This window comes from Cyprinodon tularosa, unplaced genomic scaffold, assembly GCF_016077235.1.
Source record: "Cyprinodon tularosa strain WSP-4 unplaced genomic scaffold, ASM1607723v1 ctg187, whole genome shotgun sequence".
Taxonomy (NCBI): domain Eukaryota; kingdom Metazoa; phylum Chordata; class Actinopteri; order Cyprinodontiformes; family Cyprinodontidae; genus Cyprinodon; species Cyprinodon tularosa.
The window spans coordinates 1114560-1128902 of NW_024038657.1; the positions used below are offsets into that span (position 1 = coordinate 1114560).

The following is a 14343-nucleotide window of genomic DNA, read 5'->3' on the forward strand; positions in this document are numbered from 1 at the left end:
GCTATGTTCTTACCTTTGCTGTTGGACCACATATATTTGCCAGTGTAGGGTTTGTGATTTCAAATTAAGAGCTTTGTGTACTCACAGTGAATTACTGAATACCTTCATACATGACCAAAATAGAAAAATAACCTTTTATTTGCCCCCTCCCCCCAACGGCACCAGAGAAAACAGTAGACACAAAAAAAGTAAATTTTCTATTTATTTTCTTTTCTTTTAAGTGCTTTCATTTGCGAAACAGCAGATTTCAAAGCAAGACATAAAACGTCTAACCTTTGGCAAAGTTCTAACAGAAGAGACAGAGAACAGACATCCCAAGTTCCAAAAACTAATTTCAGGGAGATGGTTATCCCCACCCAGGGAAAAATGGACCTGCACCGTGCCCCATACATACACACTTAAGGCCAGCAACTTTTCAACAACTGTTTATTAGCTAACAGTAATTTCTTAAACACAAAACAGAACAGTATTGGTCTTTTCTTTTCAATTTTCAATACTTTTACAGTTTTTTTGGATTGCTTACACACTAAAGTTAAAAGTAGTACACTATTAGCAAAACCTTACACTCAAGAAGCAAAACATCAGCCCATATTTGCACAACTATAAGCACATTGTCAACCTCACACTTGTTGCAAAACTCTACACACAGTGATTTGCGAAACACTAAACACACTTAACATACATTACACACAAAAATCTATTATGAAACCACTTCCTTGCAATACCAAAGCACTGACTGTCAAATTACCACACCTTCCAACCAATTGATTCAACACAGTCATCAGGTGTGCAAACACTTGTTTGCTTAATTGTAGACACACCAATCAGGTGTATAAGCACTATAAAAAGCAGCAGGTGAGTTCATCGGTCTTCAAGCACAATAGAAAGAGTCAGAGAAATAGTAAGACGAGGTGGAGGAGAAGGAGGAGGACAAGGAGGAGGACGACAAGGAGGAGGAGGAGGAAGGGGAGGAAGAGGAATCAATGGAAGAGGAAGAGATGGAGGCCATGCTGGAGGTAGAGGAAGAGGAAGACAAGAACGTGGTAGAGGTAGAGGAAGACAAGAACGTGCTCAAAGAGGACCGAATCTGGCAAATGAGATCCGCGCAACACTGGTTGACCACGTTGTCAACCACGGCCTGATGCTGAGGGAGGCTGGACTGAGAGTACAGCCAAATCTAAGACGATACACAGTGGCAAGTGTGATAAGAACATTTTGACTGGAAAATAGGTATTGTAAAAATATCATCATATCAAAAACATCTGCACAGTTTCAGCAACTGCTTACAGTACTATCAGCACTTCTGTTACCTTTTCTTGTGAAATTACTGTACTATTGTTTACTGTTTTTTTTTTCTACATAGGATTGAGGGTCAGGAACGACGAGGTGGAAGGCCTCCTATGTTCACAGAACAGCAAGAGAGGGAGATAGTAAACATGGTTTTGGCCAACAATGCTATAACCCTCAATCAGCTCCAAGCTAACATTGTCAATAACCATGTCGGTTTCAACAATATCCATCAGGTCTCAACATCAACACTGGCACGCATCCTAATAAAAAACCATATTCAAATGAAGAAAATTGATCGAGTGCCTTTAGATCGCAATTCCAAAAGGGTGAAACGAGTGCGGCATGATTATGCAGAGGTATGTATTCACCTAAGCATTGTGATCTTGCATACTGTCTCATAATCTTTTACTGTACAGTAATATGTATACTAGATCTACACTGAACACAATTTTGCCTGACACTGTTCTTCAGAGAGTTTAACAAATGGATGGAGAGGAGATCCAGCATGAGTTCATTTACGTAGATGAGGCTGGGTTCAACCTGACGAGAACACGAAGGAGGGGAAGAAACATCATTGGCCACAGGGCTATAATCAATGTCCCAGGGCAACGTGGGGGTAATATAACACTCTGTGCAGCCATTACACAGAATGGGGTCCTCCACCGCCATGCCCATATGGGCCCTTACAACATAGCACTCATACTTAGATTCTTGGACCAATTGCACAACATAACAGCAGCAAATGAAATCGATCATATGCAATACATTGTTGTATGGGACAATGTGTCTTTCCACCGCTCTGCTCTGGTTCAGAACTGGTTTCAGCAACATCCACATTTCACAGTCCGATATCTTCCACCATACTCTCCATTTCTCAACCCTATAGAAGAGTTTTTCTCGGCATGACGGTGGAAGGTATATGATCTCCATCTCCAGGCTGAGGTACCCCTCATCCAAACCATGGAGGAGGCCTGTGACCAGATGGAGGTAGCAGCAATGCAAGGATGGATTCGTCATTCAAGACGTTTCTTTCCAAGGTGACTTGCTAATGACAACATTGCCTGCGATGTTGCTGAAATTTTCTGGCCAGATCCAGCTAGGTGAAGAGACAATGTCTAGTTTTTGTTTTGTTTTTTACAGTTAACTTGCAGTACAATACGTAAAGTGACATTTTGTTACAGTATTATGAATCTCCATGTCAACATTTTGGGCGTTTTGAGAAATAAATGAGTTTCTTCAGTGTGCAACATTGGTCTTGTGTAGTGTTTGGTGAATTTACATTATATTTGTACTTTGTTGATGGTAGCCAACTCTAATCATAGGGAAGTAGAAGTGCTAAAAGTGTTTTAGGTTTATCACAGCAGAGTGTAACTCGTGCAAACAGAGTATAGTATTGTGAAACGTGTGTGTTTCATATGGTAACAAAGTGTGGTTTTTAAACAGAAGTGTATAGTTTTTACAAGAGTGTTTAATTATGCAAAGGATCTGTAGTGTTTTGCTAATTGGGTGTGTAGTTGTGCTAATTGTGTGTAGTGTTTTGAAAACACGGGCCCTGTTTTGAAAATCGTGCTTAAGCAATCCCAAAAAACTGTAATCTTGTAGCCCTGAACATCGGTTGTGCTTTCTGTTTTTCATGGGACTTCAGCATACAGTGCACCTCGCCACCGTATCATCATTCCTCACCATGGCCAAGTATAGACAGGGGCCAACGGGGGCCAGTGCCCCTTTAGATCATGTCCTGACCCCTGTTATGGCCCCTGTAATGAAGACGTACTCCTTAAAAGAAATTCTAATGATGATATGTGCTGGAACAGACATGGTTACTGATAGGTCATTTGTATCTATTTCATTCTTTTTCTTTACAAATTCTGTTTTACAAATTATTCAAAAACAATAAGGTGATAGCTTCAGTGGTATAGAGATAGGATCCCAGTTTTCAACTGCTAAATGTTTTTTTTTTCACAACAAAAAACAAAATGCTCTAATTTTTACAGATGGTTTTTCTTGAGTTCTAATTCCAATTTTATAGAAAACAGTAGTTTTAACTTAAATTAAGTTAAAAAAAAATATGTAAGATTCCTTATAAATGTATATTGACCTCATAAGAAACAGGATTTTTATTGAACCAATTGAAAAGAAATTTCCTTCATGCTTTTCTGTGGCCCCCATGAAAACACGCTGGCCCCCCTCCTAGCCCCCTGCTACATACAAGTTTTTGAAACTTTGGATGTCTGAGATAATGTTGTAATAAGTATAAGAAAATCACCAAAAATTATGATAAAACACGGTTTTTTGGTATTCCAAGTGGGGAAAAGTGGGGGAAATGAATATTTAAGTGAGCACTCCTCTCAGAAGTACGGAAGAGGATTAGGGCCACTAAAAAAAAAAAAAAAAGTTAACTGATTTTTAAATTTTATTTCAGTTTAACATGACTGAAATCCTGACTTTTTTATTGTCAGTATTAAGTCAGAATTCTGAGTTTAAAGTTAGAATTCTAAGAAAAAAGTCAGAATTCTTAGAAAAGAGTCAGAATTCTTAGAAAAGAGTCAGAATTCTTAGAAAAAAGTCAGAATTCTGAGAAAGAAAAGTCAGAATTCTGACTTTTTTCCCCATACTAAACTGAAATAAAATTTAAAAATCAGTTAACTTTTTTTCCCCACTGGCCTTAATCCTCTTCCGTACAGAAGTGAGCCCTCCTCTCAGATAAAATCCCACGTGCTGCGCGCGCTGATCTTTATAAATAGACATCCGGTCCTGATGGGGAAGCTCTGCAAACAGACTCTATAAAAAAAAGCAACGGATTTGGTATGAAGCGCATAGCTGGACAAAATCAGGACGAAACAACTGAGACCGATCATAGAAAAAACAAACCCTAGCAAATCTGCCAGAGAGCCCTCTACAGCCGCCCAGAGACAAGATGTCAGTTTCTCAAGTTAACGGGAAATTCTCAGCTCTGCCTCACGACGCGGAAGTAAGTGATGGTCTACTCACATGTTTGTTAATATGTTTATAAACACTTACATCTTATATAAAATTAATTGCTAGATTCTTTTGGGACACAGACCCATAGAAACGTGATCTACATTAGCAAATGGCACACTGCTTAGTGCGCACAGATAAGGAAGCGTATTGCTGACACTTGAAACATTTTTTTTGCTCATTATATTGTATAAACGTGATAGTATATTGTATAAACGTGATAGTTATATTGTATAAACGTGATAACTCTATCCAGATGGTTCCGCTAATACGCCTTTAGTCTTTAGCGACCGCGAGACTTGTAAAAAAACAGTTTTTATTGAAGTTTCACAACTCAGAGAAATGTATTACAAATCCCAGGCCTGGTTTTCATTATTCTACAAATAGTTTAGAACAATCTAGTCCAGGTTAGACGTGTCTAAGTGTTGTAGTTTTTTAATTAGAGTGGATTAAAAATGCTGAAAATTAAAGTGGAATTGCCCTTTACTCATGTCCCGAAGCGGAAGCTGCAATCGGAAGCCAACTTCCACTTTCGTGGAAGAAATGAGGTCCAGGATCAATATGCGCCGCATCAGCCTCCTCCTCTGCCTTCGTTCCACACCCCTTGGGTCCAGAAATGATAATAGACCTCTCACTGTATTCTGAGTCCCAGCAGATCCATGTTGAACACATTTAAGGTGGTGAAACGTATATCCGTGCAGGCTTCCGTATCTCTCCAGCTGGTCAACGAGCATCTAGAGGAACTAATTGATGTTTTCTTCCATAGAGTCCCATTCTGTGGAGGATTCTTCTCAATATGTGCATGCTAATACTGATCTCCTCCACTGTGCAGCAGCAGCATCAGGATCTCAACAGTCTTAGACCGACAATAAAGTAAAACTTGATCAACTCCAGTAAACTCGCCATTGTGCTGCTGAGGAGATGACATGCAGAGTGAAAACGTCCCACGATTACCTGGATAAGGATGTCAGGATAGTTCTCATGTTCGATCAAACATTTAATTGGAGCCCCACCTTCATGTGTGACAGACAGTGACTCTGATGCGCTGCACTTTGGAAGGAATCTCTGTTTAGCCAGCCTCTCTCCACTTCCTTCAAAAAACTACTTAGAGCGAAAACATCTTCATCTTAAATAAGTCTCGCGGTTACTACTGAATAAAGCATATAAGTTATCACGTTTATACAATATAATTATCACGTTTATACAATATAATTATTACGTTTATACAATATAACGATCACATTTATACAATATAACTATCACGTTTATGCAATATACTATCACGTTTATACAATATAACTATCACGTTCATACAAATATACTATCACGTTTATACAATATAACTATCACGTTCATACAAATATACTATCACGTTTATACAATATAATGAGCAAAAATGTATTTTTTCAAGTGACAGCAAAACACTTCCGTACACAGAGCTTCAGTAAACTACAGTAATATAGATATGTTTATTCTGTATAAAAAAATAAAACATTTTTAAAAATAGATTTAGGGACATTTTACAAAACTAACTCATGATGAGAATTTCCATGTGTGATGCGAGTTTGATGCCACTACAACAAAGTACAGTTAAGTTATCCCTTAGCAAAAAGTAGTTTATTCAAGTATACTAAAAGTGCACTAATTTCATACTTAAAATCAGGCAATGCGCTTAGGGTTTACTTATTCTAAACTAATATACTTAAAAATAGTATAGTCAAGTGTACTTGACTATACTACCGTTTACTGTATTGTTTACTAAAGTATACTTTAAGTATACTTTAGTAAACTTAAAAATGTCCCAATTTAGTTCGAAGAAGTATCACTTTAGTAATACTTCAAGTACACTAAAAGTACATTGTTCGGTATACTTTCTAAACTTATACTTAAGTATTCTTAATAGAATGTACTTCAAGTATACTACTTTTTGCTAAGGGATTGCTCAATTTATACTTATTTTAGTGATTGAAAAAAACACAAAGAATCAAAGTCAGAGTTTTAGTATAATCAAGGTCATTTGTCTTGTGTTTGTCTTACTTATTTAAAATGGAAGCCCTTTATTCAAAGCTACTGGAGCTCTTTTCCTTGTCAAAATGATGTGGCTTTTTGTACAATATGTACCATGTGTGATGTCACTTCACAAAAAAAATCTGACTTTCATTTACAGTTTTTAGACCCTGTATACTCTCACACAATGAGTTAACTGCATGTGTCACTAAAAGGGGAGGGGTGTTCTTGGAAAACAATGTTCAGAGAATAAAAATGAGTCTTAAAGTGAAACTTAAAATCCACTAAGCCTATACAACATTCATTATGCTGCTTAATAGACCACTTTTTCCTTTCATTTTTGGCAGCAGAAGGCCTACATCAGGCAATTTGCTATTATGAATTTCCACTATTTGATTAAAAAACAAAAACAAAGAAGATCTTAGATCTCTAATGAGATGTTGATTCACAGAGGACAGAAAAAGAAATACTAAAAATTTAATCAAGCTAAAAATGAAATAGTTTGTGGAATTTAGTGTTGTCAGAGGGTTAAATAGTAACTGCTGCTAGGAGAAGTTTTCATTATTACACATTGTTTGGTGTGGTCAATGAAGCATGTAAGATAACATATTAACCCCCCAAAAAAAGCCTAACAGTGAGAACAGGGAATATTGGAGACAGATTGGATAGCTTGATGTCTCTGGCAGTTCCTCCTTAACATTTGACTGTATTTTTCTCAGTCCAGTTTCTGCAGAGGTGTAAAAAGAATTAATGTTTATTACTTAAGTAAAAGTATAAATCTTACTGTTTAATTTTTTTTTTACATAATTTATTGTATTAATTTATAGTATAAAGTAATGCACAACAAATGCTTTAAACCTTTTACTGGTTGCTGCACTACCCTATTAAAGGAACATATTTCTAATTTTCTTAGTTTTATAACTTGTAATGGTATCAGTGACAAATTTAGCATTGCTTCATCTTAAAAATAGTTATTTTGGTATTTGGCAAACAAAAAGTTGGTGCAGTACTGTTTCCACTCACCTATTAATTAAATATAACAAATAAAAATAATATTTTATTGAAGGAAAGGTATGACAATTTACTTGATTTTGTCATGGTTGTTAGCTGCTTTACATTAGAAAATCAACAATTACAAACATTCCCGAAATCCTGTTAATTTCTTCTTCTCTTCTCTTCTTTTCTTCTTTTTTCCCCTGTTGTTGGTCAGTCCAAGAATAGAAGTGGGTCTCATCTTGAGTATTGCTGATTTCTTTCTTTCCCTTTTCCGCTTTAGTTTATCTATCTGACAGTATTCTTTCCATGGAAAACAGCTATGGAGAACCGATCCTGCCATGATAAAAAACAGGTACAGAATTAAAGGAAGGACTTTATATTATAAAATTGCTTGAAAAGGTAGCTAATAATATGAATTTGTGTGCCATAAAATGTGAAAAAATAATAAAAAGAAGATATTTCTTCAAACTGAACCAGGACCTCAGGTATGGTGGCACCGTCGAGATGTTCCGTTTCTGATCTATTAAGAGAGGCTGCCAACAGTTTGGATGAGTTAGATGAGTTGCCGCCATACCTAAGGTCCTGGTTCAGTTTACCAATAGAGGGAAAATCCAAGCGTGCGCACTCCAGCTAAGTAACCATGTCCGGGGAGCCAGGCCTTGGCCAATAGTTGTAAAGCTTTGCCGGTGACACCGCTCCGCGCCCCCTCCCTTCCCGGCATCGTTTAAACATTAAAGGCTGCAGAAGACCAAGTGGAAATAGAGCAAGTAAAAAAACACGAATTAGAAATATATGAAGTGGAAAAAGCGAAGGAAATAAAAGGGCAGGCGTAAGTCCTTCGGGTGAAAAAAAAAAAAAAACTGAAAAGTTAGAGGTACAAATAAATAATTGTTTCAGAAATAGAGGGTTAAAATAAAGTAGAAAGAAATATTTATGGTGGAGTAAATATTTCTTTTAAAATGTTGCTTTAAAATATGAAGGAGAAATAGACGAAGTGGAAAAAGAGCAGAAGAAATGAAAGGGCAGGCGAAAATCCTTTGGGTAAAGAAACAGTTAGAAAAGTTAGAGGCAGAAATAAATGACTGCTTAAGAAATAGAAGGTTAAAATAAGATAAAAATGTATTTTTATGGTGGAGTAAAAATATGCTTTAAAAATTTGTTAAAAAAAGAAGTAGAAAGAGAAAAAGGGGAGAAGGAAATAAAAGTGCAGGTAAAAATCCTTTAGGTAAAAAAAAACAGAAAAGTTAGAAGTTAGTTAGTTAAAACAAAATGAAAAGCAATATTTACGGTGAAGTAAAAACATGCTTTAAAAATGTTTTGGTGTAAATCATTATGCGAAAAAAAACAACAACATCTTTTTAAAATGTTGGTTTGAATAAATATGAAAAAACAAAAAAGGTTGCATTGGAAATACTGAACAAAAAAAAAACCCTTGCAATAAATACATAAAGACAAAATAAAGTCTTCAATAAAAATGTATAACAGAAAAGAAGTGGGTTAAAAATACGTCATCATAAAAGCAAGAAGAAAAGTCAAAATAAAAGTGTAAGTTAAAATATGTTTTTTGATGAATAATTGATCTATTGTTGAAGAAATATCTTTTTATTATTTTGTCACATTTAATGGCACACAAATTCATATTATTAGCTACTTTTTTAAGCAATTTTATATTATTTAGTCCTTCATTTATTTCTGTACGTATTTTTAATTATGGCAGGATCGTTCCTTCATAAACAGCATGTAGCTTACCCCATTATCCAAGACATTATGACAAACGTATTACTCAGGTTACTCTTAGGTCATGGTAACTCATAGCTGGGAGCTGATTTGCCAATGTTGTGAGGAAGAGGAAGCCACTGCTGTCATGTCAGCAGAAAGAAGTTGCCTTTAACTGAAGTGACCAAGGCCTCACTGAATGCTCCTGTTTGGGTGTGACTCTATCCTGGAGAGAAATATCAGCTGTGTTGCTGCCATCAGCACTTTTGTCTATAAATGTTGGAGCTTGGCCTGTTTTTCAGTGTAGTCCTGACATCCAGTCAGTCTCTGACTGTGACTGACTGGATGTGCTCTCTTCGTCCTCTGATGTGGGAGCTGGCTCGCAGCTCGTCTGCATGGCTGTGTGTTTCCTGGACGGGGCCGCCTGTGGAGCTGGTTGACAGTTGCCTTTTGTATCTTTGCTTCTTTTTCTATGTCTGCTTCTGTCTCCTTGAACCCCAGTCTGCCTCAGCAGATAGGTGCTCACACTAAGCCTGGTTTTGCTGGAAGTTTCTTCATGTTAAAAGGGAGTTTTTCCTCTCCACTGTCACGACAAGCATGCTTGGGGTGAGGGATTGCTTTTTATTTAATGAATGGATGCAATCAGCTGTATTTCCTAAACTTTGAAGCAATCTGACTCTATGATCGGGTTGAATTGTCTCTGTAAAGTGCCCTGAGATGACTTGTGTTGTGAATTGGCACTATATAAATAAACTGAATTGAATTGAATTCATGTTCGTGATAAACCACTGAACAACAAAACATTTATTTCTTTTTGCCTCATCAGGTCATCCCTTTTCCTTTGGAAGTCTGGGAGAAAATCTTCCAAAATCTGCCCCCCCATTTTGTAGTCTGTGTGTGTCGGTTGGTTTGCCATAAGTGGAAAGATGTGGCAGACAGCAAGTCTTTCTGGAAGGAAAGATGTAGAAGAGAGGGATATCATCTCAATGATCCTACCAAAGTACCCAGAGACTGGAGGATGTTTTACTTCTTATCCAAGAACAGAAGAAATCTCATCAAAAATCCAAGAGGAGAAGGTAAAAACTTTAAAAATGAGCTGCAACTTATGATTACTCTACTAATCAGTTGATTGGTTGACTATTTTCTTTTTCGACTTTACAATCAATAAATGGTAAAAAAGAGATTTTTGCATAATTTGAAAGAGATTAAAGCTAACACTAAGCCAGCCAGTGAGTTCTGAAAGTGCATATTCACAGACCAAAAAAGTTTTTTCATCTTAGATACAAAATCTTTATTTTAAATACAGCTCTGAGCTGGTATTTTTTAGAGTATATATGATTAATCATAAGAGGGTTGATTGTTTGAGCCCTACAAAACGAGCTTCACTAAATTTCATTTAGTTGCATTATTTTACAGCTCTATTTAAAAAAACAATCTCTCATCCTTTGATGCTTAGATGGATTTCAAAGATGGAACATAGTGCAGAATGGTGGTGATAAGTGGTCACTGGAAAACCCCAGGTTACCTCACCCAAATCCTGCAGTCAAAAAAACCTTTGTGACTTCATATTAGTGAGTATTCAGTAGCTTTGAAAGTTTTTCACCTTTAATTGTAGTTGAAAAATGTTTTCGTTGTTTGTAGTATGTGCACGAAAGAACAGCTGATTGATTTGGAGAAAGAAGGTTACAGCCCATCATTCATGGATGAGATCCAGCCACACATCAGAATCTCAGACTGGTAAGAAAAATGCACACAGCTGATGGATGCTCTTTTTGTTTTTTTTAGTTGTGTAAAACAAAAGACAACAGATCTCTGAATTTGGGTGTTGTTAGGTTCCAGCCACGATCGGATTGTGGAAGTTTCTATGAGTGTTCTGTGCAGCTGTTAGATAAGAGGAAACATGTACTCCAGGAGTTTCGCCCTGAGAGGGTTTATTTTCCTCAGTGGAATGATCAGAAGTGGAATCAGGTACTGTAGGTACACATTAATAACATCACAGGAGCTGGTAAGGTAAAACGATCCTTGAATTACTGATGGGGGTTTCTTCTCTCTCTTTCAGATGGTGCATGTGTTCAAGGACTACGGACCAGGAGTGAGATATGTTAATTTTTGTCATGGTGGTCAAGACACAAAGTACTGGGCTGGACATTATGGAATTCGTGTAACAGAAAGCTGTGTTGAAGTATGTCCAGCATTGGAAAACTAGCTTATTGATGTAATGACCAGAAAGTGGGTTGGAATATCTTTGCATTCTTAACCGATAAAAACCTATTAGGCATTTTCCTACCTTCTAAGGTACTCCCCTTCAAAAATATGCTTTTTTCTGTAACATGTTAGATTTCTAAATCTGTTACTCTGCAGCTAAAAATATAATTGATGTCCTGCTTCACTGTATCTACTAACCAAATAAAAAGACCATCACCTGTTTAACAGTCCTCGCTAATTTTCTATAACATTACAGAATCTATGTAAGAACTGCCTTAATATATGTGTGTAAATGTCTGTATTACCCTGTAACCTAACACTGCAATGTTCCTCTTTTGTCCTTATATCTGCACTCATTTTATACCAATTATTTTCCTTAAAGAGACGTACCTCCTTCTGTATGTCAGCATGGAACGTGTATTGAGGTTAAAACAAATAAAAACTCAAATTTTGCACTTTATGAAAATGTATATTCTTGGTTTGTTAAAAACTTAATACAGTGATACAGGAAGGCAGCTTGGAATATTTTTGCCTACTTAACAGAGAAAAACCTTAACCTCACTACCTTCTAAGGTCCTTTCTTCAGAAATATGCAGCATGAAACTGAAAGACAGTGTGTAAGAACGTACAATATTGTGATGTAAGCTTTTATGTTTACATTTCCCAGAAAACCTTTTTTTTGTCATTCTCAAACTACATTCCAAACAGTTATGTCATTGTAAACTTTATAGAAACGCTCTACATCTGTTGCTCCAGATCTAAAAACATATTTGACATCCTGCTGCACTATGTCTTCTAACCTAATTGAACAGTCTTTCCTAATATCTGTGTGTAAATTACATGTGCTGTAAGCCCACTCTGCTATATTCCTCTTCTGTCCTGATATGTTTGATGAGGAAAGCTGCGCATTCTTTAAGTATCAGCAAATTTCCTCCTGATTTCCCTATGCTTAGCTTCACCCATGTTCCATCAACTCTTGCATGCCCTGATTCTCCTGAAGCAAATAGTCATAATGTTGCCATTACAATCTTAAACTTTTGAGATTTTACATACAGGGTAATATGCATTGATTTATGAATAAACATACTGCTTTTGTATGTAGGCCATATATTCTATTTCGTCCTCATCTGATCAGAGCACATTTTTTCTTCTGTTTATTGTTTCCTGTACAGAGCTTTGGCAAACTGATAGCACATTCTCTTTTTTTTATTTTGACTTCTTGCCAAATAAAGAACTGCTATTTGGAGTTGACATTTATTTCAGTTGGAAACTACATCTGAGAAAGGAAAAATCACATGTGGGTTCACCAAGGCTCTGGGTAAATGAAAGAAATCAATGCAAGGATGTTTCAAAACCTTCTACATCTGAATAAAAACAAGTTGAAGCAATAATTGCTTTTGACCAAAAGAGGAGCAATCAGGCGTTAGCACACAGATTCAGTTTCTACAGCTAGAAACTAGTGGTAAAGCTTGAAATGATTCAGACCGGAACCTTCAGAGGCACATTAAGACAATTGATAAGCCTTTAGTCACCTGAAGAACATTAAAGCATGAATGTCCAGGATTTTTGGAAACCTAATTCATGTGCTCATCTTTGGTCAAATTAATTACAGCAACTTTTTCTTCATGGGTCTCCAGAATATGTTGATCTGATAGCTGCAGTTGATCTAGAATGCCCCCATCCTCACTGCATCAAAAAGGACATTTTCTATTTCTAAACTTCTTCCACTGGCTACATGTATCTCACAAAATAGACTTTAAAACAGCCATCCAGATGTATCAGGGTTTCTGGCACAAGTCTACTCCACATTTCCATACAGGTGATCACAGAGACAAACTCTCCCCTAGAAAACCTAAAGGCGAATTCATAAAAGAGCAAGCAATCTGTATTAGTTCTCTTTATTTGCAGTATATTGTTGTAAATATACAGCGTTTGGTTAATATACCAGAATTCAAATGTCAATGTAGGAAATTTCACCTGATGGTTTCACTGCTGCCACCATCAGGCTTACAAGAGAACAGCTTGTTAGAGGGGGAACAACAAATAACCGGGTAGGGGTGATCATGGCACCCCTGGCCGTCTCTAGATCCACCCCTATGAGTATGAAAAACAAAATACCCTCCACCGAATGCCACAGAAACCAATTCTAAATTTAATATTTTTCAGATCAACCACTCCATGACTACAGACCTGGAGTGAGATATATTTGACATGCAGGCATAGATACAAGGTCATGGAAAGGGTGGTATGGAGTTCTTGCTGATTTCTGTATTGAGATTTGTCCAGCAATGAACATCATAGTTGGATCAGGCTTTGGGAGAACAGGAAAAGACATATCAAGAAGAAAATATCTAATTTATGCTTCATTTCTACACGGATGTCTGTGAATTTAAGGTGTGCTGTGCCAGTGTCAACATTAGAGAGTAACTTAATAGCTTTATAAAATAAAAACTTTAGGTATTTTCTTTAAAACAGGAGGGTTGTAGAACCAGAAAAGTTAGATTTGAGGTATAAACTGCTTGGTTTGACATCGGCTGCAAATCCCCAAGCTGTCAGCTATGATAGAACTGATGTGCTAGTTAGACACTCAGATTTTAAATATACTAACCCTGTAATTTCAAAGTAAACTGAGGAATAGTTCAACCTTACTAAGTTGAAATTAACTCATAAAAATAGCCGGGGCAATATGACATTAGTAAACCACATAAAAGAAATGAATAAATTAAAAAGATGATCTAGAATGTGTCTTCTATCCTCCTAGTGAGGAGGAGAGTCTTGCTGAGTGTTCAATATCTATGTCATCAATATAGCATGTTTCTGATTGGAGGAAAAAGGATGTTGAAATGTCTTTATTTAACCTTTGGACCCAGTGCTTAAAACTAAATGTTAGAAAAAAAACACTGTAAGTGAGGAAATGGTGATATCACAAATATAAAAGGGAAAATTGTTTTGCTAAATCTTTATATTTTATCTTATTGCACTCCTGTAACTCATCCTTGGTGTAACTAACCAGGGGCGGAGCTAGATGGGGGGCCAGGGGTGGCCATGGCCACCTTTAGTTAATCATTGGCCTGTGGCCACCCCTACCATTTTTTCCCCCTTTTAATACAGGCGGTGGCAGCAGTAATACTCTCAAGTGGAATATTCAAA

General features: G+C 36.7%; 1 protein-coding gene and 1 long non-coding RNA gene across 2 annotated transcripts; both read left to right on the forward strand.

The window, feature by feature from the left end:
- The first annotated feature begins 966 nt into the window (after nucleotides 1–966).
- Nucleotides 967–2655, forward strand: LOC119782051. The gene is made up of 3 exons (XR_005280628.1): nucleotides 967–1230; nucleotides 1364–1646; nucleotides 1762–2655. It is a non-coding gene; the product is annotated as an uncharacterized LOC119782051 (long non-coding RNA).
- Nucleotides 2656–3986: 1331 nt separating this feature from the next.
- Nucleotides 3987–11653, forward strand: LOC119782045 (F-box only protein 44-like). Its single transcript, XM_038282797.1, has 6 exons — nucleotides 3987–4261; nucleotides 9815–10064; nucleotides 10445–10559; nucleotides 10630–10725; nucleotides 10821–10956; nucleotides 11048–11653. Exons 1-6 carry the CDS (start codon nucleotides 4208–4210, stop codon nucleotides 11192–11194), a joined length of 798 nt encoding a protein of 265 aa, XP_038138725.1. The 5' UTR covers nucleotides 3987–4207; the 3' UTR covers nucleotides 11195–11653.
- Nucleotides 11654–14343: the final 2690 nt, after the last annotated feature.

What these genes read in the sequence shown, in the direction of transcription:
- LOC119782045 (XM_038282797.1), top strand. Translation starts at nt 4,208, where the DNA reads ATGTCAGTTTCTCAAGTTAACGGGAAATTCTCAGCTCTGCCTCACGAC. An exon ending in ACCTTTGTGACTTCATATTA is followed by an intron (nt 10,560 to 10,629) that starts GTGAGTATTCAG and finishes CGTTGTTTGTAG; the next exon opens with TATGTGCACGAAAGAACAGC. An exon ending in CACATCAGAATCTCAGACTG is followed by an intron (nt 10,726 to 10,820) that starts GTAAGAAAAATG and finishes GGGTGTTGTTAG; the next exon opens with GTTCCAGCCACGATCGGATT.